Below are 26,549 nucleotides of genomic sequence, written 5' to 3'. Positions count from 1 at the left end.
GTTTTTCTTCCTTAATTCTGTGCCCATTTTTGTGAATTTTGGTGCTGTTTTGAATGAGATTTTCCCCCCCAGTTTTTTATTTCTAACTACATATTGCTGATATAGAGAAAAACCTGCTAGATTCATGGTGAGTTTTTTGTTCTGGGTTTGAATATTAAAATATTTATCCTTCAGAGTCATGGTAGAGACAGCCTTGAATATACAGATTTACTTTCCCCAGTAGGTGGCAGTGTCTTATGAGTCAGTAAACATTGGGGATGAGACAGTTGGCTTCAGTGAAGCTGTCTTATTGCGGTTGTGGTTGAGATTGGTTGGTTGGTTTTATTTTGTTTTCGTGAATAGTAATAATATGTATCTGTGTGTATATATACTTTTGTTTTATATTTTGTGCCAGTGATTTGGGTACTTTTCTTAATTATTGCTTAATCAGCTTAATTTTATTAGCCACAATTTTTGGAGTAAACTTCTAAAAATTATACTACTGTATTTATCTTTTAACTCACATTTGCTGTGAATACAAAGGAGTAATTTCAACTTTGTACATTATTCCTTTTTTCTTTAGCACGAGAAGCCCTGCCAACATGGGACAAACAGATCCAGTCACTTTGTTTCCAAGTGAATAACCTTTTGGAGAAAATTAGTCAGACAGCACCAGAATGGACAGCACAAGCCATGGAAGCCCAGATGGCCCAGTGACTCCCTGCAGAACCTCTGTGCACACTACATCTTTTTCCTTGTTGTACAGATTGATTTCACTCTCTCTCCAAAGCATTTGCATCATGACCTTACGTATTTCCATTCCTTTTATGCTGGATTCTGTTTAAAGAAGACATTATCAGAGCAGGAAGTACAAGCATTTAAAAATACGTAGTTCCCATGTATTCAGGGTCTCTGTGCATCAAACTAAGATGTTTTGAAAGCTTTTTCTTTAAATGGAATAAGTGAAATATCTGTGGCTGAAAAGTTTGGGATTCGTGATAACTTTGTAGTCATGTAAAACTTAAGTGCTTTGTGCCTCTCCAAATGTGATTATTCTAATAAATGGAGAAGTGAGCCAAATAAAGTAGTACTTTGTTTTCAATTAGTAAACAGTGTTTTGTTCCTTTTTCCTTTCAGTTAGCAAATAATGATTTATACCATATGCTAGAAATGCAAAGATAAGCCATACTGCGTGTTCTGCAGGCATTCCCAGAGTCTCAGAGCCAGTAGACAGAAGTGTAAATCCTGTAGTCGTACCAAGTACTGGAGCACACGAGCAGGAGCTTGTCATTTGGCAGAGAGGGATCAGGGAAGGCTCCTTGGAGAGGGTTATTTCAACTTCGCTTTATAGAGAAAATGAGGAAAGGAATTTTTTTAAAAAGTTTGTGGGTGACTACCAGTTTGAGCTCCAGCGTGTGAAGAGCTTGGAAGTCGTCACTCCATCTTGACAAGAAAAAAGCTGAACAGGCTGAAAATCAATGGCTTTTCTTAGATCCACCAGAGAAGTGAGGTCACAGGGCAAAGCACCCCCGTACCCCCCCACTCCCCCCACCCTTCACCCCCCACCAAAACTGGAGAGACAGGCAAATAGAATCACAGTAGAGATCAGCTTGCCAGGAGCAGGATCTGCCTGAGCTAGTAACTGATATGGACAGTGAAATGGTAGCTTTGACAAATTACTAGAGGCTGAGTGTGGACTAGCTTGACAGTTAAAAATCCCTGAGGGCCCAGTCTAAGGGAGCCCCCCCGTTTTCTAGGATTTACCCCCAGGAACCCCACCAAGTTCTCGTAATTAAGATCAGGGATCCCCTTGTGTTTCAGGCAGGGCAGGGGAGGAGAAAGTACCTATTTGAAATACACCCAGAGCATTTTCCACGACAGCCTGCCTCCAAGGGAAACTACTTTACCAGAGCCTTACCTGACCTGGGGCAAAGGCAGTTAGACGGTTCCAGCCACCGTTAGTCTTCTCGTTCATAGAAGAGGAGGGAAAAAAGGCTAAGAAACACTTCCGAAGGTCATAGCCCAGGGACTGAGGCCAAGTAAAAACTAGATGTCAGATTATAGCATGCTTCCCAAATACCTTACCACCACCGCAACAGAGCTCCAGGACAGTATGAGTGGATTATGACTGCGAGCTGCAAGACAGGCTCATTAAGAAAGAATTCTTAGGAAAACAGCACAACAGGGAAGAAGAAAAACAACAAGGAAAATAGAGGAAACAGAAGCCTCTGCCACTTACCAGCTGCAGCAAACATTAAGTGCAGCCCAGCTCCTGTGTAGATTAATATAAATTCTTATACTGAAAGCCTAATTGCCTCAGTTCCTATTACCAGATACATCATGTTTGGCTTTCAACCAAAACACAACAAACCATGATAAAAAGCAAGAAAAAACACAGTTTGAAGAGACAAATGAAGCGTCAGAACCAGACTCAGATATGGCAGGGATGTTGGAATTATCAGAAATTATCAGGAACTTTTAAAACAACGATGATTAATTTGCTAAGGGCTCTAATAGAAAAATGAACAAAATTATGAGATTGACCCTTGACATTAACTAATGCCATAAAGACACTTTATTAAGAGCAAAGAAACAGAATCATGTTAGTAAAATCCTTTATTTGGTTTATATTTTAAATGTAATACAAAATTTATAAGCCAGAAAATATAATAATATGAAAGCAAGGAGAAACTAAGCTGGACCATTTAGCAAAACTAAAGGAATATTCATTTAAAATAAGTAAAAGTTTCTTTTTTTTTTATCCCATCGTTGTGATTAAACTCATCTATCATATTTCAGTTGCAAAAGGTAGAGAAGTACTCAAGCTGAAGAGGTGCCTGCTGATTTTAGGTGCTTCCATCAGAGCGCTTCACCTAGAAGGCATACACAAAGAATAGGTTGGAATTTTCTCAATCTACGTTTTTATTTATTTTTTTGAGGAAGATTAGCCCTGAGCTAACATCTGCTGCCAATCCTCTTTTTGCTGAGGAAGACTGGCGCTGAGCTAACATCCGTGCCCATCTTGCTCTACTTTATATGTAGGACGCCTGCCACAGCATGGCTTGCCAAGCGGGGCCATGTCCGCACCCAGGCTCTGAACCAGTGAACCACAGGCCACCAAAGCGGAACGTGCAAACTTAACTGCTGCACCACCAGGCCGGCCCAACTTTTTTATTTTTAATAAGCATGTAATTTTAGAATTTTATATTCACCAAAACGTTGCAAAGATAGTATAGAGAGTTCCCATATACTCTGCACCAGTTTCCCTATTGGTTAACATCTTACTATGGGAGGTTTGTCACTATAAATGAGCGAATGTTGATATATTATTACTAATCAAAATCTATATTTAGATTCCTCAGTTTTTACCTAACGTCCTTTTTCTGTCCCAGGATCCCATCCAGGACAGCACACACATGCAGAGTCGTCATGTTTCCCTAGGCTCCTCTAAACTGTGATGGTTTCTCAGACTTTCCTTGTTTTGAGTGACCTTAACAGTTTTGAGGAACTACTTGGGTATTTTGTAGAATGGGTCTCTGTTTGGGTTCGTCTAACGTTTTTCTCATGGTTAGACTGGAGCTCGGGGGTTTTGAGAGGAAGCCCACAAAGGCAAAGTGCCATTCTCATCCCATCATTTCAGCGGTCCCTGCTGTCAACATGACATCACTGATGATGTTAACTTTGATCACCTGGCTGAGGTAGTTTTTCCAGCTTTCTCCATTGTCAAGTTCCTTTCCCCTCCTTTTCATACCAGACTCTTTGAAAGGAAGTCACTATGCAAACCTACACTTAACGAGTGGGGAATTACGCTCCATCACCTTGAGGGAGGAGTATCTACATAAATTATTTGGAATTCTTCTGTACTTCTGGGAAATTTGTTCTACCCCATTTATTTATTTAATCATTTATTTATATCGGTATGGATTCATAGATATTTACTTTACACTTTGGGTTATAATCCAATACTACCTTATTTTGTTACTCAAATTTTTCCAGTATTGGCTATTGGGAGCTTTTTCAATTGGTTCCTATATCCTTTTGTCTCAATCTATTTTTTTTTTTTTAACATAAATCATGTTATTCTTTGATCCTTGTGTCTTAATTCTTCCATTTCAGGTATTTGTATATCTAAAGGTTTATTGTCATTGAATGATGGAGGGTCCGAGTTGATGAGCCAGAGTCAAGACCACAAAGCTATTTTACTTCAAAGCAGTTCAAAGAAACAGTAAGATCATTTCTCTGAGGTTAAGAAAAAAAATAGTTCAGATGTCATGTTTCATTATTATGTATGTGTGAGTAGATATTTCATCCAAATTGTCTCATCTATCTGTTTAAATGAACAGTGTTGAAATGGTCTAACTCCACATCTTTGCTTCTGACCTCATCCTGTCCAGTCTGTGCTATATACCATTATCAGATTGGTTTTCCTAAAGTATAGCTCTATTTACTCCCTTACTTAAAGCCTCAGTAACTCCCCATTGCTTACCAAAAAGGAAGGCCAAATCATTAGCCTAGTATTCGTGACATTGCATGCCAAAGCCCCCAACTCACTTTTTAAAATCTTTCAGTTCTCATTATTCTCCTACTTAGATCATATGTTCCCACCAAGTTGGACCTAAGCTGATAAAGATGTTTTCCCTTTTTTTGCCTCCTTAGTTTGCCTGATGTTGTTGCTGATTAGAAGCAACATGCATTTCTATTAATCAATCAAGATCACATCTTGTGTCACAGGTCTGTTTGCCCATTTGATCCATTTCCACCCTTGTCTGCTCTGCTCTGTGCCCTGGGAGGCTGACCTGGGGACCACAGGAATACTTTTCTGCCCTCCGCCCTCCTGGTGGGTTCAACCAAAGGGAAGCCCAGAAGGACATCAGAAAGTGAGGTCAGGGTAATTTTTCCCTTGACTCCTTCCTATCGTATGGGGTTGCCTCAGGCTGCTCTTGTCTCTCTATTGAGAGGTTATTGAGAGGTTACTGTTCCTCGCAAGGTGGGCTTCACACAGGTCTCTCCTTTGGGATTCACGTAACTGCTCCTTCCTCTCTTGGCTGAGGCCTAGGGGTGGTAACAGTTCAGTTGTTGCTAGCCCAGGTTGCTGTACCATCCCTTGTCATTTCCCTACACCTCACATCATAGTTGATTCCAACTCCTAGTGACCTTGTGTAGAGCAGAGCTGAACCTCGCATCTTCCAACACTACATCACACAATGCTCTGCTGCTATTCAGAGGGTTTTCACGCCCAGTTTTTTTTCCCCTGGGAAGTGGATGGCCAGAGTGGTCATGGTCAAGTCCTTCTTCCTAGTCTGTCTAGTCTGGAAGCTCTGCTGAAACCTGCCCACCATGGGTGACCCTACTGGTATTTGAAATACCGGTGGTATAGCTCCAGCATCACAGCAACACACAGCCGCCACAGTAGGGCAACCGACAGACGGGTGGTGTAGTTCCCTGACTGGGAATCAAACCCAGGCCATGGCAGTGAGAGCACCCAATCTTAACTGCTAGACCATAGGGCTGTGAGTACTCTTCATTAAATCCTTGGATTATCACAATTTCAGTGCTATTTCCCATTGTGACGCTGATACTTCCTCTTTAGAATCAAAAACCACTTCTTTCCAGAAAGTTTCAGTTATGCATCTCACAGAATATGATCTTTTCTTCCTCTGAACATAAAATAGCACTTTGTTTAAAGGCATTAATTTATTTAAGCACTTCTCTAATCCCCTCTCTTTGAGTATAAAGTCTCTAAGGACAAGAGAACCAGCATATTTACTTTTGACTCCCACAGCACCTAGCAGTTCCTGCATAGCACTAGGTACTTGATACATTATTTGCTAAATAAATGCCTTTTTAATATGTATCTTCCAAGAGTTATTTTTGTTAACTTATACAGAGTTCTCATTCACTTGAGAAAGGAAGTGAGATATTGCAAAGAATGGAAAAATTGTTTTCTTTCCATACTTAAGATATATTCTAGACAAGACTGACAAAAATCATGTTGATGTCTACTTTACTACATCTTCAGTAATTAATTCTGAGACTCGTGGAAAAATTAGTTGGAAATGACTTGATCGAATTTCAGATGGCGAAATTCTATATCACATTTCCAAATATTTTGTATTCTGTATCCACTCTTTCCAAAGTTCACCCTCTCCAATAGGACTTATCTGTTTAACTTCACCTCATGATTGATAAATGCTTTATGCCACAATCAATCTAAATAATACATAATATATAATTTTCATTTGCTCTACTACTTTGTAATTTACCAGTGTCTTTTGTCAATTTGTCTTGGAAGGGAGCATGTGTACACTTCTTTTGTATCTCACCATACTCTGGTATTTTACAAGTTGTGAGTGCTTCATTTAATACACCAGCAGAATTTGGGAGAAGCCTAGAAAAGTCACTGTCCCTTTATTTACTAAAATATGGTTTCAAAAGATAGAGCTATTATTATGGACTGAATATTTGTGTCCCCCCAAAACTCACATATTGAAACCCTAACCCCCAATGTGATGGTTTTAGGAGGTGGGGCCTTTGGAAGATAATAGGTGAGGCCTCCTTGATGAGACTACTGTCCTCATAAGATCACTTTCTCTCCATCATTTGAGGACACAGCAAGAAGGTGGCCATCTGCAAGCTAGGATGAGAGCCCTCACTGAGGAACTGAATTGGCCCACATCTCTATCCTGGATTTCCCACCCTCCAGAACTGTGAGAAATACATTCCTCTTGCTTAAGCCACCCAGGCTGTGATGTTTTGTTATGGCAGCCCACACAAGCTAATATAGCTGTCTTCTCCATGAAAAGAAATCAAAATCAATCTTTATATTAAGATATTTGAAAGACTTAAAGAATTGTTATTATTGAATTATTATCCAAAATAATGCATCATTTACAAAGCCCTTAATTCTATTTCTAAAAAATCCATGGATGCTGGGACTTACCATTAATTTTTTTAGAACATATTCATCGCTCTCCTTCTGTTGATATCTCTCTTGATTTGGCAAAGAGAACACTGAGGACAGCAAAGGGTCACCATAAAGTCATCACAAATGGATCCCTGTTTGAAAATATAAAAAAAATAGAAATGTAAAATCCACTTATTTGAGAATTAACGCTTGTGGATTTTCAAGATGTTTTGAAGAGAAGTAGGAGGTGCTGATCCTTTGAATTCAGAGTTTGGATGGATACATTTAAGAAAATGTTAATTAATTTTTCCTATAACTCCTGTCTCTTTTTATGATATCAAATGTTTCCTATACTTTGTAATATTGAAAATAGAAGATATCCAACCAAACTATCAATATAAGAGTAAAATAGAGTTTCAGGAAGTAAAATCTCAAAATTCTTTTCTCCCACACCCCTTCCCTGTCTCAGGAAGCTTCTAAGAGGATGCCTCCACCAAAAGGTGGGAGGAAACCAAGAAAGAAGAAGAGACGGGATATAGGAAATAGGAGTCCAACACAGCTGAGAGGCTCATGCAATCTCCAGGGTCATGGTGAGGAGATCCCAGGGTGAGAGCTAAGCTCCAGGACTGGAGAGCAACTAGTTCAAAGAGTAGCAGGTCAGTGAGCGATTTCATCAAGAAGACGAAAATGGTAGAATCCTGATGTGTTGTTGAATGTGTTGAGAAGAGATTTAGAAAACTGGGAAGGAGTTTGGAGTTGAATTACTCATTGGTAAGTGGAAAACTCCTAATGAAAAAGGCAAGAGTTATTAATACTAGGAAAAACAAAGTTTAGCAGGAAAAGCAATCATAGGCCACTACATGACTCAGCTCTGAAGAGCAAACACAGGCATCAAAATGTAAGCACTGAATATGGATTTTATCAAAATGACATATAACTATAGCTCTTTCCTCTTCCTTTTGTTCTCTTTAGTAGTTTTAGATGTTCCCCAACTTATTTTCATCCTATTGGTGATTACCCTTTAATTTTTACCCACAACTTAAAATTATACTTATGCTGAGATTCATCCAAGTTGTTGGGTGTATCAATAGTTCATTCCTTTTTATTGCTGAGTAGTATTCAATTATATGGATATATCATAATTTGTTTATCCACTCACCTGCTGGGGGACGTTTGGGTTGTTTTTAGATTTTGCCTATTACAAGCAAAACTGCTCTGAATGTTTCTTGTCAAGTCTTGGCATGGATATGTATTTCCTTGGGTAAATATCTAGGAGTAGACTGGCTCGGTCAATTGGTAGGTATAGCTTTAACTTTTTTTTTTTTTGTGAGCAATATTTGCCCTGAGCTAACATCCATTGCCAATCTTCCTATTTTCTTTTTGTCTTGAGGAAGATTAGCCCTGAGCTAACGTCCGTGCCAGTCTTCTTCTGCTTTGTATGTGGGATGCCTCCATAGCATGGCTAATGAGTGGAGGAGGTCCACACCTGGGGTCTGAACCCGTGAACCTCAGCCGCCGAAGCAGAGTGCACAAATTTACCCACTTGGCCACGGGGCCGGCCCCCATCTTTAACTTTTTAAGAAACTGCATTTTACATTCCCACCAGCGCTGCATGAGAGTTTCAGTTCCTCCATATTTGCCAACACTTAATGGAGTTTAGTCTGATTAATTTTAACCATTCTAGTAAGTGTGTAGTGGTATCTCATTGTGGTTTTAATTTGCATTTCTTCAATGACTAATGATGTTGAACATCTTTTTATGTGCTTATTTGCCATCTAAATATATTTTTTCTAATTTTATTTTATTGTGTTAGAAACACTTAACATGAGATGTACCCTTTTAACAAATTTTAAGTGTATGCAACACATTAACTTGGATGAATCTCAAAATAATTATACCAAGAGAAAGAAACTAGACAAAAGAGTGCACACTGTATTGTTCTATTATAGAAAACTGTAGAAAATGCAAACTAATCTATAGTCACAGAAAGCATGTCGGGGGTTACTTGGGGAAGAGGGGAGACGCAGGAAAGAAGGGTTACAAAGGGGTGTGAGTAAAGTTTTGGGGGTGATGAATGCGTTCACTATCTTGACTGTGAGGATGTTGTCATGGGTACATACGTATGTCTAAACTTACCGCTTATATACTTTAAATATATGTAGTCTATTGTAAGTCAGTTATAACTCAATAAGCTTGTTTTTATAAAAATGAAGAGAAAAATTTAATTTATTTATCAATGTCCAACAAGATAAGCTCTTTAGAGTGCCTTCATTTCTTCCTTTTCCATCCAATCTTCCAAATTTTGTAAAAACCAAATAAAGTTTTAGTTTCAGACTGTTACTAAATTTTCAAACTCCTAAGAAGCATTTAAAAAAATTATGTACTAAGCCTTTAAAAAACTTGCTAACTTTCATAATAAACAATGATAGCATAATAAATAAAAGAGCTCCCTCAAATCAGAAAGAAAAGACAAAGAACCCAATAAAACAATGAACAAGGGATATGTACAGATAATTTATATAAGAAATGCAAAAGCACAATAAATTTTCAAAAAGTTGCTTGATCTAACTAATAAGAATTAAACTAAAACAACAATGAAATACAATTTTTGCCTCTCTCATAGGCAAAATGTGAAAAAAATATTACCTAATACTGGCACACATATAATGTTAATGGACTATAATATACAATCTTTTTGGAGGAATATTTCACAGTATCTTTCACATTTTGAATGTGCATACCTTATGATCTATCAATCTAATCTAGGACACTGCTACAAAAATACCAGTGCACATGCAAAATCATATGCACAACTATTTAAACTGCAATATTATTTAACCTTTCATCAATAAGGAAATGATTAAGTAAATTAGCCATGTGATGGAATACTATGCAGACATTAAAAAGAATCTGTATTGCCAAAATATAGTGGGTCCACTGTATGTTAAGTGGAAAAAAGAAAACAAGTTACAGTATAGTATAATCCTCCCCTTTTTTTTTAAGGAAGATTAGCCCTGAGCTAGCATCTGCCGCCAATCCTCTGCTTTTTGCTGAGGAAGACTGGCTCTGAGCTGACATCAGTGCCCATCTTCCTCTACTTTATATGTGGGACACCTGCCACAGCATGGCTTCATAAGCCGTGTGTAGATCTGCACCCAGGATCCGAACTGGCAAACCCTGGACCACCGAAGCAGAACGTGCAAACTTAACGGCTGTGCCACTGGACAGACCCCTAATCTCGTTTTTTAAAAACAAAAATAAAACAAAAGAGCCCAGCAAAGCCAAAACCCCATGTGTGGATATCTATATCTATAGCTACATCTAATCTCTGTTTACATGCCTTATAGGCATAGAAAAAAACCTGAAAGAGATTTCACACTAAATTATTAATAAAGTTTATCACTGAGTAGTGGAATTGGGCATAAAGAGGTTAGATTTTCACTTCTTTATATACTTCTGTGTTTGAATCTGTCATAAAATTATCTATAACATTTATTATTTGGTAATTAAAAAATGAATAAATATTTTTAAATGAAAAAATAAAATAATTTCAATGAAATAAAATAAGTTCCTAAAATATTCTGCCTATTCATTTATTCCCTGTGATGGTTAATTTTATGTGTCAACTTGGCCAGGCTACAGTAACCAGATATTTGGCCAAACTCTATTCTAGATGTTTCTGTGAAAGTATTTTTAAGATGAGATTAGCATTTAAATCAGTAAACTTTGAGTGAAGCAGATTACCTTCATCCAATCAGTTGAAGGCCGTAATAGGAAAAGATTGACTTCCCCCGAGCAAAAAGGAATCCTGCCAGGAGGCTGCACTGGGACTCCGACTGCACCTCTGCCCAGCCTGCCAAACTACCCTGCTTTTTGGACTTGCCAGCCCCCACGATCAAATGAGCCAATTCCTTAAAATCTTTCTCTTTGCATATCTGTGTCTATCTATATCATCACCTGTGTCATCATCTATATCTATATTTATATCCATATCTACCTATATCATCATCCGTATCTCCTTCTGGTTTTGTTTCTCTGGAGAACCCTGACTAATACATTCTCCTGTTACATACAGTGATGCTTATGGTGGAACAGAGCATGCTCGCGTGGAAAGTTAGAATTGAATACTGACTCTACCACCAGTGCATATCTTTGGGTGAGTTACTCCACCTCTTAAAACTTTAAAGTCCTCTGGAAGATGTGGTGGACCTACCCACTTTACAGGGATGGTGCAAGGATCAAGTGAGGTAGCATATGTAAGGTATCTGGGGCATAATAGGTTCTGAATAATCCTCTTCCATTGTCTGACATATGTTGCAAATATGAGTTGTCTATTTTCTAGGGTTTTCAACAGAAACCCAGAAGGAGGTCACATAACTAGAGAATCTATTGCTACATCAACTGAATACAAGGTTGCACATGCTAGGAAACTCCTCCCCATGGCCTCCATGCTTATAACAACTATTTTGAATGCAGGTGCATATTTCAATGATACAATATTGTAAGAGACTCACAGGGATGCCATATCGGGTCCGGTAGAGGGTCCTCATCGCGACACTTGTTCCACAGAGACAGCATTCATTCATATCAGATGCAACTTGACACGCAAGGCACATGAAACAAAAGGTGCCACAGAAACCTGGACACACGAAACCAGAGGGAAAAGTTACTCCACTCTGCCCCCACTACAGTTGAAAGTTAGTTTGCTTTCATGAATTTCGACAGTCCAAACCATGAGGCCCTTGCCACATACCCTGCTGCTGAGTCCATCCTCAATGCTTTTGTTCAGTGTTGCAGCAGCTTCTCCCTTCTCCTCACCCAATCACTTCAGGAATGAACGCACCTTGGAAAGTATGTATGCTTTTTGTAGTGCTACCTTCATCCATTTATTGAATAATTCACTGAAAGTGAGCCATATTCCAGAGATTATCCTCAGTACTGACAATGCCTCTCTCTGAAGTCTGGTCGGGAAGTCAGGTAGTAGGAAAATTTCCCCAACACAAAGTTACTTAAGATGCCAAGGGGCCCCCCACAGAAATGGGAACTTCAAGGCTCAGAGACGGAAATGCTTCTTGATCCAAATATTGAAAGATAATTAGGAATTTTACAGGTGGACAAAAGGGAAAAGAGCCTCTTTGAGATAACTTGGAAAGTCTTGGCAATGGCTGGTGTTCATTCAATATGGCTGGAAGCCAGGGATGGGATGGGGATGAAGCCAGAGGATGAGGCAGGTTGGGGATGGGACGATGAAGAACTGTGAGTGCTCAGAGGTGGTTATGAAAGTCAGGAGGAACCACTGAAATACTGCAAGAAGGCTGAATTATTTGGTCAGATCTACAATTAAGAAACCCTGCCTTGAAGCAATTAAGCTCATATTAGAACTTATAATTCACTCACTGGTGGCCGGAAGATTAAAATGTTCATCTTTAGAGGGTTTTAGTAATGTAGTCTAATTATCCCTATGATTTGTAGATGTTGAACTAATGCCCTTAGATATGTAAGCCATCACCCCAGGGCATCCAGCAAGACAATGAGAGTGAATAACCAGACCCAACTATTCCATTTCCCAGGGAATGATTTCCCTCTATGTTTTTCACTGTAATTATCTACTCCATTCCAAATTTCAATTTCACTGGTACGTTAAAGGTTAATGTATTTTCTTTCCTTGTCTCAGAACACTATGCAGACTTGAGCAGGCAAATAAACTTCAGAGGAAATTTTTTTGTAGGCAGGTTTATTTGTTTCTTGGTTGGTGTCGAGAACAAAGTGCTTTGATCCTCTCTGACACCCCCATCGCGCCCCCAAACTTCCTTTCCCACGTTCACTTAGATCTCATAAAAAAAGAACAAAGCAGAGTCAGAGATATTTTTCCCAATGAGAAGCTAATTGCCTTTAGAATTCTTTATTCTCAGATATATAAAAAGCCTAAATGTACAAGTTACAATAATTCTTCTCTGAGCTCATGCTGAAACCATGGACAAAAACTCTCCGTGGTGCACTGGGCACAATATAACCAGAAAGTGAGTCTAATTTATGTGTGACAAGAAAAGTGTTCCATTTTTTTAAATCAAGTTAGACTTGAAATATCTCTTTTAATTTAATGTATGGTCTATTTATAATCATTAGGCCAGGACTGTTCATTGTTAGAATCATCAGCTTTTATACTGTTAAGCCCACAACTTATTTGAGGAGTAAGACTATTCTTTGAAGAGCTGGGGAAGCATCAACCTCTAATCAGCAGGGGCCTTTTTTCTGAACATCCTCGCTGCCTGACAGGCAGGTGCTCTGCAGTAGGTCAGGAACTTTTACTGTCCGTAAGGGAAGAACGGGGGAAGGTGTGGTCTTCAGTGATCCACCTCCCCCAGCTCAGGGGGCACTTTTCCCAGCACTTACAGACACCGCAGTCGCTGAAGCAGTCGCACATGCCTGTCTGCCAGTTGGAGGTTTGGGAAACAGGACCACTTCCAGGCTGAGTCACAATGACCACTGGCGCCGCAGTTTGCATTTTCGATGCAGGGTCTTAAATGGCTGTGATCTGAAAAGGAGAAAGTTGGTGTAAGTTGCCTCGAGGTTGCTCTTGGAAGCCTGTTTTGAGGCACTCTCTTTGCAGGTGAGTGAGGCAATTTAGATCAAGTCGCTTGTTTATCTTGGAAGAACACAATCTCTATCTCCACTTCCCAGAGGACTGGGGCCCCTGGGGGGAAGGAATTCACTGAACTGATTAAAGGAACAGATGCTTCTTTTGGAGCAAGAGAGTGGAAAAGGGTGGTTTGTACTGTTTTTAGACCTTGTATCCTAGTAACCACACACGACAGGGCAACAAATGACCAAAGTGTGATAAAGGTCAGAAGTAGCAAATGATGGAGAAGAGGCTTCTTTAAAATGGCCTCATGCAAAGGATGCTCAGTTATTTTGGATGAGGATAAAACCAGTTTAATTTTTTTTTATAAAGAATGAAGAAGCTTAAAAATGTTCTTTTAAATGTTTGTATCTGTTGAACATCATTACCATCAGAAAATAGCTCTAGGTACTTCCCTTCCCATTAGCAAGTGTAGTATGCAAGCATCATGTATTTTTTTAAGTTTTAATAAAATTATTATAAGTACAAAACAAAGAATACAAAATCTGGCTTTAAGCATTTTAAAAAACTTCTAAAATGAGAGACATTGAAAAGCCCTAAGGTTGAGAGAATAGCAAAAAGGGAAGAACAGATAATTCACAAAAGAACACATGAAAACGACCCTTAATGTATTAAAAAGAAAAGTTCAGATTCACTCAAGATTTAAGAAATGTAAATTAAACACTTGTCAGATTGGCAAAAATTAAAAAGTATGCACATTCTTTTGGCAAGGCTTTGACAAACAGGCACTCTAATATATTGCTAGTGGGAATGCAAACTGGTACAACCATTCTGTTGTTGGAAGGAATTTTGGCTTAACAAACTATGTATGCACTTACCATTGAACCCAGTGATCCCACTTCTAGAAATTTATCCTGAAGCTATACCTCCAACAATGCCAAAACACATATGCATGAGGTTATTCATAGCAGCATTGCTTTTGCAAAATATTGTAAATAATCCAGAAGCTTCTATATGGGAGAGTGTTTGAATAAACCATGGTACATCCACACAACAGAGTGTTACACAGCTATCAAAAAAAAAGGACGAGAACAATCTCTATAAACTCATATGGAATGATTTCCAGGATATACTGTTAAGTGAAAAAAGCAATGCACAAAAGAGTATCTATTGTAGGATATCCTTCATGTAAGAAATAAAGGGATACAGGAAAACATACTTGTATCTGTTCAATTGTGCAATAAGAATTACAGGAAGAATAAAGCAGAAACAACTGAAATTTGCTACGTTCCAAGTAAATGGGGGAAAGGTTGGGAGAATGGAAATGGAGTAGTAGGGATGGGGGTGACACTTCTCTAAGCATACCTTTTTGTATGGCTCTGACTCTTTGAACTGTGCTAATATTTCACATATCAAGTCAACCCATAAATGGATAATTAAAACCAACCGGATGGGGCCAGCCCAGTGGCATAGTGGTTAAGTTCGTGTGCTCTGCTACGGAGGCCCAGGGTTCATGAGTTTGAATCCCAGACACAGATGTACACATCGCTCGTCAAGCCATGCTGTGGAGGCATCCCACATGCAAAATAGAGGAAAATTGGCACAGATGTTAGCTCAGGGCCAATCTTCCTTGCCAAAAAATGTAATTAATTAATTAATTAAAAGATTTATTCTACTCACAGGTCATAAAGAGGGAAGCATGGCATGCCCAGAAGGTCACACAAAGTCACCCAAAAGCCTGAAGTTTGGTAACTGCAGGTAGGGATAGAGCAGAGCAAGGACCCCATGGGCAAATGCCTTTATTGAGGGTCATAAGTGAGGTAGCTTGTGGCATTCAGGAAACATTCTCACTGGGTAATTTGAAAGTACCTAGGTCAACACAGCAAGGAGGGATGGGTAAGATGGGGAGGTCCTGTTAAAGCTTATGAACACACATGTTGGGCTGAGTACTCAGAAATGGGCAATAACTAGATAAAAGTTCAAAACAAGAACTCAGGGAGCCATTGAGGCAACAAATAACAGCTTTACATTACATACACACACACGTTGATACAGATATGTGCATATACATAAACATACTTCCTAGGTCTGTCCATTGAGAGGATCTAGAAGTGACAACAACCCAGTATCAATGAGCACACCTTGTGCCCAAATCTTGGCTTCTACATACCATTTTCCTACAAAAAAGAACTAGAGTTCATTGGAGAAATGACTGACTCCAGGCCTGGGGCAGGGAAAGGACAAGAAGAGCCTGGAACATCTTGTGGGACCAAACAGTAAAAAAGGGCTCAAAAATGGATTAGAGACAGGACCTCAGGGCCAACTTGATGGCTCTCTCAATGGCCAAATCTAAGACATTTTGATCAACAAAAGAATGGTAATAATGGATTATACGTCATCAACTAAAATAAGTTTCCATGATTCCATACTGATGTAAATAAAAGAATAAATTTTAAAATGAGGGAGAAAGGATAATGCTTTTTATGGTAGAATTCCTATTAATGAATGTAGAAGAAATGATGGAAATACAAGATCACCATTTGGCAAACACCACAGTAATATTTGTTGTAGGTAAGAGTCATGGATGGACGCTAAAATTAGTAGGTTTTGAAAGTATGATGAGAAACAAGATATTTACATGGTCTCGAAGTATCTCCCCACAGGTTACTTACTAATTACAAAGGGGAAAACAGCAACTTTATAGTGGAGAAACCTGGCAGACACTATCTTAGCCAAGTGATCAAAGTTAATATTACCAGTAATGGAACATATCAACATCATGTGCCTCTTCATTATTATGCACTGAAGGACACAACATCCCTTCTGTGTTATTCCTGTCAAAAATGCATAATCAGGATCTAATCACAAGAAAGTATCAGACAAACACAAAGGGAGGGATATATTGCAATATAACTGGCCGATACTCTTTAAAAGTGTCAAGATCATGAAAGACAAATAAAGACTGAGGAAATACTCCAGATGGAAGGAGACTAAGGAGACATGGCAACCAAATGCAATTTGGGATCCTGAAATGACTCCTGAACAGAAAAGAGACTGTCAGTGCTCTCGAGCCAGAGACCATGAAGAACACATCTGTAGTTGAACAAGTTGGATTCATTACTTGTTGTAGCAAGGGAGAAGGCACACTCTGGGGGAACTTCGGGGTGTCTCAGTCAGAGGATGGTAGAAAAGACTTTTCACAGGATTTAGGCTTTGGTTGGGTGATTTGGAGGAGGATCAAGGAAGTAGAGATGCTCCAGAAAGTGGAGTCGATTCTATAGTTGGTTGCATTAATAAATCTTAGCTATAGAGAGGGCTCACTATAGGGAGGTAACGCGGCAGTGGGTAAAACAGCAGCAGTCTCTCATGCTAGCCAGGAAAGGGAAGTGTTTGGTCTTTTGTGACTTAGATAATGTTTAAACTTCATCTGAGTTCAAATATCATTATGGAGTGCCAGTGTTTTTATCTTGATGGTCAGGGTCACAGAGTAGCCTTATCTGATGTTGATGCTCTGTGAAACCATTTGTGTGCAAGAGGAGAACGTCAAGACCCGGTGTGATCACCAACATGGATGGACCTTGAGGGCATCATGCTAAGTGAAATAACTCAGACAGAGAAAGACAAATACGTGTGATCTCACTAATACGTAGAATCTAAAACAAAACAGAACAAAACAAGCACTGAGCTCATCGATAACAGAGAACAGAATGGTGGTTGCCAGACTCGGGGAGCTGGGGGTGGCTGAAATGGGTGAAGGTGGTCAGAAGGTACCAACTTCCGGTTACAAAATAAATAAGTCCTGGGGGTGTAAGGTACCGCATGGTGACTGTAGTTAATAATACTGTATTGTATATTTGAAAGTTGCTACAAGAGTCGATCTTAGAAGTTCTCATCACAAGAAAAAAAGTTTGGGCTGGCCCGGCGGCACAACGGTTAAGTGTGCACGTTCCGCTTTGGTGGCCCAGGGTTCACCAGTTCGGACCCCAGGTGCAGACCTATGCACTGCTTGTCAAGCCATGCTGTGGCAGGTGTCCCACATATAAAAAAGTAGAGGAAGATAGGCACGGATGTAAGCTCAAGGCTAGTCTTCCTCAGCAAAAAGCGGAGGGTTGGCGGTAGATGTCAGTCCAGGGCTCATCTTCTTCAAAAAAAGGAAAAATGTTTGTAACTCTGTGTGGTCATGGATGTTAGCTAAACATTGTGGTGATCATTTTGCAATATATACAAATATTGCATTACTATGTGGTAGTACTCCTGAAACTAATATATTATATGTCAATTATATCTCAATGGAAAAAAACCCAAACAAAACCCTGGTGTGAGCACCAGGCCAGCTTGCAGCAACACCAAAGCCTCGCACATATCTCCAGGCCAGCTCCTGATGGCCAGGGCTGCTCTTTTCTTTCTCAGGACATTGGTGGAACAATTGGTAAAATTTGAATAACATATGTAGATTAATTAGTTAGTAGTTTATCAACATTAAATTCTTGGTTTCACTATTTGTAGTGTGGTTATATAAGACATTAAGAATTAGGGGAGCCGGCCCGGTGGCACAGCAGTTAAGTGCACACGTTCGGCTTCGGCAGCCCAGGGTTTGTTGGTTTGGATCCCGTGTGCGGACATGGCACCTCTTGGCAAGCCATGCTGTGGTAGGCGTCTCACATATAAAGTAGAGGAAGATGGGCACGGATGTTAGCTCAGGGCCAGTCTTCCTCAGGAAAAAGAGGAGGATTGGCAGCAGATGTTAGCTCAGGGCTAATCCTCCTCCTCCTCCTCCTCAAAAAAAAAAAAAAAGACAAAGAATTAGGAAAACTAGGTGAAGGGTATATGGGAACTCTGTGTGCTGTTTTTTTTTTATAGCTTTATTGAGATATATTTTACATACCACAAAATTCACTCATTTAAGATGTACAGGTCAGCGATTTTAGTATATTCACTGCTGCACATCCATGACCATAATCTAATTTTTGAATATTTTAGCACATTCCCCTAAAACACCCCCATTTCTCCTCACCTCCCCTAGCTCCAAACAACCTCTAATCTGCTTTCTGTCTCTATTGGTTTACTTATTCTAGACATTCATTCCTTCACTTACCATAATATTTTTTAAGGTTCATCCATGTTGTAGAATGTATCAGTACTTTTTCATGGCTGAATAATATTCCATTGTATGGATATACCATTTTGTGTTTATCCATTTATCAGTTGATGGACATTTAAGTTGTTTCCACTCTTTGGTTATCATGAATAATGCTCCTGTTTGTGTCCAGGTTGTTGTGTGGACATTTGTTTCATTTCACTTGGGCATATACCTAGAGGTGGAATTGCTGGGTCGAAATGGTAACTTTCTGTTCAGCATTTGGAAGGCTAGTGTGCTCACCACTATACTACCAAGGCCATGCTTAGCATTTTGAAGAACTGCTTCAAACTGTTTTCCAAGACCACTGTGTTTTGTGTGAAGTTTCCAATTTCTCCGCATCCTGGCCAACATCTTTTACTTGCTGTCTGTGTGCTAATTTTACATTTTTAATAAATCTAAAATTATTTTTTTAAAACACAAAACGAAACAAAAAGGAATATGGGAAGAGGCGAGCCTCATAGGATTTAGAGTGAAAACTACAAAAATAATGTTAAAAACGCTGTAAAAATACATTCCCCAATCCAAGTAGTACACAATGTAAATAAAGCCATTATAATATTTTTGAACCGTGGGTGCATTTCCCCCTTATAATTCTTAGGCAATATTCTAAAGAAATTTCTCTTTTTTATATAAAATACCATAAAGTGCATTCAGAGTACTTGAAAGTTATTTTAAATTTATTAGGTTTGCTCTTTGATTTACACGGAAGCGGTTTTTGGTTTTGATTTTTGCCTTATTTTTAAAGAGGTACCATGACGGCCTTTTACTGCTCTTTTACAACACAAGAGAGAGGCGAACCATTGCCGATGTCAGAAAACAACGCGAAAGAAGGTTCTAGGAAACCAACACAAAACCAGGGGCCTGAGCACTCCCGGCGCGCAGCGTTCGCGGGCGTCCGCGTGGGGAGGAGGAGCCTGGCCTGCAGGGTAGAATCGCCGGGTGATGGAGCGACGGGAACCGAGCGCGCCGTGCTCCGGCTCCCTTCCAGGGTGCAGGGTCAAGGAGGCGGAGACCCGGCAGGACCGAGTGTGCGGGGAGGGGCGGGTCGGCGTCAGGGGGAGTCGAGCTGTCAACCCCTGTGCTGGTGAGCAGCCTCCGGTTCTCCTTGGAGCGCGGAGAGCCTAGCTGCCCCCGTTTAGGTGCACGGGGTAGGGGCGGCCTCCCCGGATGCGGGGGCCGGCGGAGGGCGCGGTGGGCTTCTCATCGGCTCCGACCGCTAGGCGCTCAGGTTGGTGACGGCGAGCGGCGGCGGGGCGCGGGAGGTGTCTTCCCACGGGCACCCGCGTCCCGCCGTCCGCTCACGTCTCCGCTGTGCCCGGGACCGTCCAGGGAAGCCGGCGCCGAGCCCACGGGCAGGGTCGGCGCGATCAGGGGCCGGCCAGCGCCAGGGGGCTGCCCGCGGGGCCGCGGCGCCGGGAGCCGGGCTGGTCCACCGTCGGACGCGGCGGGACCCCCTGGCCGCCGGGCGCGCGGCGGGCGGGACGCGCGGGGAACGGGGGCGGGCGGGCAGGTCGGGGACACGGTGGGGCGCCGCTCCCTCCCCGCACCTGCCCGCCCGCCCGCCGCGCGCCCAGTCTCGCCAGCCGTTCACAGGTTTAAAAAAGTTTTCAGATGGTGTGGGCTGCGCAGCTTACTTCTGATGGGGAAGTAAGACAGAAACTATCACTTCCCGACCGATTTTTACACCTTTTAGTGGGCCCTAGATTCTATTTCTGGGGCAAATGCCCATTTCCCTTCTTAATCGGAAGCTACGTGGGAACCACTTAAGCAATGGCCATTCTTCCCAGGACGCCTTCAGATGGCCAGACATACTAGCGTCCAGTTCTTCCCCAGATCCCAAACTCCAATTCTAAAATGATAGAAACCATAGTTTTGGGTGATGACTTCCCATATTTGGGGCCCAGGAAGAAGAGGCATTTCAGGAAATGCTAAAATAAGTGTATATTTCAAAATTTCCTTTAAAAAGTCAAATACCAGAAAAAGTTATGAAAGACTATACAACAGAATGCTGGGTGGTTATCTCTGGGTTTGATATTTGGCTGATAGATATTTTTTACTTTTATCTTTATAATTTTGTGTATTGTCTGAAAAAATCTTTTACAGTTAACATTATTCCTTTTATAATCAATACAAGAAATACTCATTTTGGAAACAAAAAGCAGATTCAGTGACTAAAACAAAAAGTAAAGACGTCATGCTGATTATCCTAAAGCTGTTTGTATTTTCTTTTTTTCCCTTAGCCCCTAGCCAAGGCCTGGCACCCAGTTGGTATCTCAATAAATACCAGCTAAGTGATTGAATGAATATCCTTTCCACAGTCTCTGTCAGAGGAAGAACATGTTCATTTAACTGACTTATTTTTCAGGTCTCCGCTGTGATTTTTAATATAATGACAGCAATGTGAAGATTTCAGAATAAAAACTTCCTGCAATTATAGAATCATCCTTTGCTTCGCCTGCCTGGCCTCGCTCACTGTAACGCTGTATGGATTTGTGTATTCAGATAGGCTGCTGTTAGCCCTCATAGCAGTTTCAGACCTGAGCATTCTCTGAGTGCCTTTGAAGTCGGGTCAACAGTAATCTGTCTATTCTGTAGCAAGCAGCTTCATCCGAAATATCCATGTGCTGACCGCCAGTTACTTTGTATGGAAATGTCGATGCGAATAACCAAGAATCAATCTATAGATAAGAAAGATACTGAATGAGCTAATGCTGAGGACTAGCCCAGAAGTTGTTATCTTCCCTGGGGAAGAAAGTGGTCGGGAAAGTGTGGTTTATGGCAGGGTTATATACCATTTCGGAGCAAAGAACATACATCAAGCATGACGGGAATACAATTTTTTTCCCCCCCAGAGTCACCAGGAAATGTGTTGTTGCAGTTTAGCACACTCACAGCAGGTCAACTTGACCTTGGTTCTCTGGAAAGAAAAGCTTATCTTCAAAGAAGTCCTGGTATTGGCGTCAGAGAAGTGAGACCTGAATCCCTATCTTTAAAGAGTGCATTCTTTGCTTTGGGAAAATGCTGGAAGCAGATGTGCAATGCATGTTCTGTGGGCTATAAGTCAGGCTGCTCCGGGAAAAACAAGTTTTAGGCCAAATCAGATTTAAACCGGAACGGCTTGCCTGTATACTTCAACATGTGAAAATTTATTATTGTTATTTTCATCAAAAGTTTATTTCCGTAGTGTAGTGGCTTGAACAGTCTTCAGCCCAACAGTCAAAGCTCTAGGTTTCCGTTTCTTTCACTACTTCCAACTTCCTCTTTGAATATGGGAAATTGTGGGGGCCCGGACGCTTTTTATAAACTTACACACAGGGAACTGAGCAGAGCGTGGGGCCCTGGGAGGTTTCTCACGCGGTTAGGAGTTATTAGTCTCTGGTGAAGGGTACCTACAGTGGTGGGGAAGGCTGCTATACCCAGCCCGGCCCAGCCCAGCCCAGCCCAGCCCAGCCGAACTAGAGGAACCAGCGTCCCAAACTTCCGTCTGACCAATTTAGCTTCTTCTGGAAAGGGTCTTGTAACCTCTCACGTGAGATTTCTTACTCGGGGAAAGATAGCTTGATAGTTATAAACTGAGAGGAGGAAGCAAACGTGCTCACTGTTACGCAGCTCTCCGGTTAAATATCAGTTCAAAATTCTGGGAATCCTTTAAGTTGCAACAAAATATAAAACAGAAAGGAATGCTGAATGTCCCAACAAGTGCAATTCTCTTTGCTTCAGGCGTGAAGCATCCAATAGTTTTAACCTTAGGCATTTGAGGTGAGAGATCCACAGTAGGAGCGGGGGACAGATAACAAACAACTTCCCTGAAATCTCTTTAGTGCCAAGTGATGTTTCTAAGAATTTCTTGGGCCTTATCTGCAATCCTGTCTCACCTATTCAGTGGTCCTCAAAGCTGACTGTGCATAAAAGCCACGGAGAGCATGCAGATTCCTGGGCACTATCCTCCACGATTGTGATTTAGATGGGACGGGCTGGGGTCCAGGAAACCGCCGCTCCTATGCCATAGGGTGGTACCAAGTGAAGTAGAGAAAGGTGGCACTTCTGTGTAGACACAGCTTGGTGAGAATGAGAAAAATGGTTTTCCTTTCTCCTGGTAGATGCAACCTGTGCCAGGGCCTCCGACATGTCCCAGGGGCACAGGCTGAACTAGTCCTGCTTGCCCCTTCTCTGCCTGCCCACACAGAGCCCTGGTATCCCAGGAGATTCCAATGCCGGAGGCTTTGCACAGCACACCTTGTAACCCATGGCCCTGGGCTTTTTAATTTCTTTTCTGTTATGAGTACTACAGATGCAATGCAATTCAGCAAACATTTATCGGGCGCCCAATGTGTGTAAAAGCCTGTGTTAGGTTTGGTAGGGGTTAGGAGACATCTGCAAGTCCCTCTCCACGGCCGGTAGCTCTGCCCGTCGCTGAGAGACCACACAGCTGTTTCATTTCCTGCCATCTTTGATCCCACAGGAGCAGAGAGTGATGAAAAAAGTTGCCGGGGGACCACTCAGGAAGAAGGAAAAATGGAGGCAGGAGAAATTGCAATGGAAATCTTGGTGGATGAGCTTTGAAGAATGACATTATGACTCCTTTCTTTTCTTTTTCTTTTGGTGAGGAAGATTTGTCCTGAGCTCACATCTATGCCAATTTTCCTCTATTTTTTTTATGTGAGATGCATCCAAAGCATGGCTGATGAGTGGTGTAGATCCGTGCCCAAGATCTGAACCTGTGAACCCAGGCCGCCAGAGCAGAGCGCGGAACTTTAACCACCCGGCCACGTTGCCAGGCCCACAACTCCTTTCTTTAGAAGCTTCCTTTCATGGAATGGCCTCAATGCCAGGAAACTTTGTAGGTTTTGGCTCACATTTTAAATATCCTAACTTTATACGTTAGTCTTAGTTAGAACTAAACTTATGTCTGTCTCCTCTGCCTTGGAATACCTCACTTTTGAGGAAGCTTAATAATATTTATTAATATTAATCAGTCTGAGTACTAAATCCATTGCTTGCATTTTCCTCTTCTGTCTAGTGTTTATTGATGTTACATTTTAATGTTTTTGCTTTGATGGAAACATTTCCATTTCTTACTCTCTTATTTCATAAGCTATCGAATGTGAGATGAGAAGGGTAACCCCTTTCTTTATGGACATAAATGAAACCCCAGAATTTAATTTGGAAACATTTTAGTCTGTTTTTCTTTCTTTCACACTGAAAATTCAAGGATTCTCATGATCCCTTAGCTAAATCTACAAAATCCCATCTCTTGTTTCTAAACATTTCAAGTGGACAAAATCAAGTGACATATTTTCAAAGCACAAACAAATTAGACCAGCACAAGTAAACGTTCGTATGTATCGAAATAAAGAAAGAAATTAATGATCAAGTTAGTAAGCACAATACCGCATATGTATTTCCTGCTGAAAGCAGTAGTTCAGAGGATTCAAGGCTATCTTACACTACCGTGAAAAACGTGGCACCTAACACATTTGGCATATACTTGTTGAACTTGACTAAATTTAAAGCAATTAGATAAGAAAACATTGGTCTTTCAGCTGAAGCTCAAAACACAGCATGTTAGAAATAAAAACAAGAAAATCAAATACTTTTAAAGAAAACCTTTTTTTTTTTTTTTTTCAGTGCTAAGATAAGCTTTTAAAGAAGGGCACAATTTTAAAGTACTTACAGTTAAGAAACAGGTCCCGAGTAAGAAGTATCTTGTGGTTTGGGAGACAATCACACTAGACGTGAAAGATAACTGAAGGGGAGAAGAAGTGAGTTTGCATTTCTGTATGCAGGGTAAAGAACAGATTCACGGGTTTTTATTGGCCAGTGTAACTGAGATAGAAATGTTTTCGAGATAAGTTTCTATTCTCTTGAAAATGAAAGTGATTCTTGCCAGAAAAAGTATGTGCCTTCTACGTTGTGCTAGGTGCACTCATGTATCTTTTTAGGGGGGAAGAGATTTGATTCGTTAGATAGTTTGATTGGTTTTACATGCCTGGCAGAGCTTACCAATTTAAAAAATTTACTTTCTCCCTTTAATACACTAAGTAATTATGACTTAGTGTCTATTTCTTGCCATCTTTGGTTGAGGAGCTTGTAGACAGTATTTGGGAGAAAACAGGCTGTCTGGAATTCCATACCTAATCAGCCATTTCTCCTTTTTTTTTCTTTGCCTCCTGCTTCTTTGAACTCCTCTGTTTTCAAGCATTGATTAAATGCTTACTAAGTGTTAGGCACCGTTCTAAATGCTTTGCATGTATTAATTTATTGAATTCTCCCCACAATTCTGTGGGGTAGGTACAATTATTACTCCCGTGTGACTGGCGAGGAGACTGAGTCACAGCAACATTAAGTGGCTAGTAGGTGGCAGGTAGCAATTGGCTGAAACGGGACTCTCGTCTGTGCTCTCCGGCGCCTGCACGGCGTGCTGCCTCACATTCTCACCATCTGGTCCTGACACCAGCCTTACTCTGCTGGGAGAGATGTGCTGTTCCAAACCACCTGAGGTTGTGAGAGAAGGCTCCCACTCTCAGTTCCAAAAGGTTTGAATTATAGAATCAGAAATCTAAAGATTATGAGCAAGGATTTTGAAAGGAAGAAGTACAAACGTAAAAAAATGGTATAAGGAAATTGGACTTGATGTAGTAAAAAGAGCCATAGTTTGTCGCTGAGCTGACATGGGATAAAATCCTAGTGGTGCAACTTGTTAGCTCTGTGGCCTCTGAAAGTCAACTCAAGAATCTGAGCTTTGGTTTCTTCACTTGTAAAATTAGAAAAATAAGGCTTACCTGCCAAAGTCATTAGGGAATCATGGATAATGTTTGGCCCATTTTAATGCTCAGTATACGTACACTGATGTCGCTGAAAGATGCTTGAGATACCAACCATAATCTGAAATGATGGCATTTTTTTTTTTCCCCCGCAAAGATCACATCCAGTCTTGACAAGGTTTTACAAAATAGATAGACTTGTTAATTTTTGGTGGCATTATAAATTGGCACTCTCTTTTTGGAAGGCAGGATTGGCTATACAGTACATGGCAGGATTGGCTATACATTACATAGCAGAATCAAAAAATATATTTATCCTTTGGCACTGCAATTTCACTAAGAGTGAGTGTCTTCTTAAATTTTGCACCCGTAGGCACTCTATTAGCCTCACCCTGGTCCCAGCCCCGAATGAATCACGAAGGGGAGGGTCAAATCACATCAGCTCTGTGTTTAGCATTACGCTACCCAGAGTGGGGAATAAAAGAGCTGAGCTACCCAGCCCATCCCTTTGAGGGATGTTGGGGGCAACTGGAGAAGAACACAAGCTGCCATATTGCAGACAACTAGAAAAAGTGGACAGAACACAATGTACTAAGAATTAACCATTGGTGAGGGTCAGTGCGGGCTGGGAAAGTAAGTGTATTCTGTGAGAAGTAAACCTTAAAGGATGGGATTTGAACTGGTAGAAATGCAGAGGTGAAATAGAATGAGCCAAGATGAAGAGGGAGGAGTCATCAGGAAAGCCAAGTGGTTACTTTGCTGACCCAAACCTTTGACTTAATGGGGATAATGAGATAAATTTGAAATAGGGTCCATGCCTGAAAAGCTGGCCACTTTACAGGTCCTTTGAATGTCTAATAGGCATCTCAAACTTAACAGGTCCCTATTGAACCTTTGGATTCCCATCCTCTGTCACACACACCGCCTAACCTTCTCCATCTCAGTCACTGGTACCACAGTCCACTCATTGTTTTAGCCAAAAGCCTGGAGGTCATCTTTCACCAGCCCGTCCCTTCCATCAGCTCTTGGTTTTACCTCTAAAGCATAAGCCTAATCGATCCACTCTTCTCCATCTCCACTCTCATACTCTATTGCAAAACCTCCTTATTGCAAAAAACCTCCTTATTGTTTCCTTGCTTTCACCCTTGTCCTCCTACAGTAGATTCCCCACAATGCAGCCAG

At 40.9% G+C, this 26,549-nt stretch overlaps 2 protein-coding genes and 1 long non-coding RNA gene across 6 annotated transcripts in view; 1 reads left to right on the top strand and 2 right to left on the bottom strand.

Moving 5' to 3' along the window:
* The window catches only part of COPS4 (COP9 signalosome subunit 4), a 46,424-nt gene extending 45,335 nt beyond the window's left edge, over positions 1-1,089 (top strand). For 3 of the 4 annotated variants that reach the window (XM_023637812.2, XM_070263552.1, XM_001494333.6), the window contains one exon: positions 563-1,089. In XM_023637812.2, coding sequence (XP_023493580.1) covers positions 563-696 — 134 coding nt within the window. In that variant the 3' untranslated portion in view covers positions 697-1,089. The remainder of the gene's footprint in view (positions 1-562) is intronic. The other variant, XM_070263553.1, reaches the window with a different exon arrangement.
* LOC138923625 (uncharacterized) lies at positions 372-2,105 on the bottom strand. The gene is made up of 2 exons (XR_011437506.1): positions 1,898-2,105; positions 372-1,447 (listed from the first exon to the last, which is right to left on the bottom strand). It is a non-coding gene; the product is annotated as an uncharacterized lncRNA (long non-coding RNA).
* A 472-nt stretch (positions 2,106-2,577) lies between these two features.
* Positions 2,578-24,504, bottom strand: PLAC8B (placenta associated 8 B). Its single transcript, XM_003364673.5, has 5 exons — positions 24,278-24,504; positions 13,277-13,418; positions 11,398-11,522; positions 6,920-7,035; positions 2,578-2,852 (listed from the first exon to the last, which is right to left on the bottom strand). The coding sequence occupies exons 2-4, from the start codon at positions 13,386-13,388 to the stop codon at positions 6,931-6,933; spliced, it is 342 nt and encodes a 113-aa protein (XP_003364721.1). The 5' UTR covers positions 13,389-13,418; positions 24,278-24,504; the 3' UTR covers positions 2,578-2,852; positions 6,920-6,930.
* Between the last annotated feature and the right edge of the window lie 2,045 nt (positions 24,505-26,549).

This window comes from Equus caballus, chromosome 3 (assembly GCF_041296265.1).
Source record: "Equus caballus isolate H_3958 breed thoroughbred chromosome 3, TB-T2T, whole genome shotgun sequence".
NCBI lineage: Eukaryota > Metazoa > Chordata > Mammalia > Perissodactyla > Equidae > Equus > Equus caballus.
The sequence above is the reverse complement of the archived record's forward strand: the minus strand, read 5'-3'. Positions and strand labels throughout refer to the sequence as shown.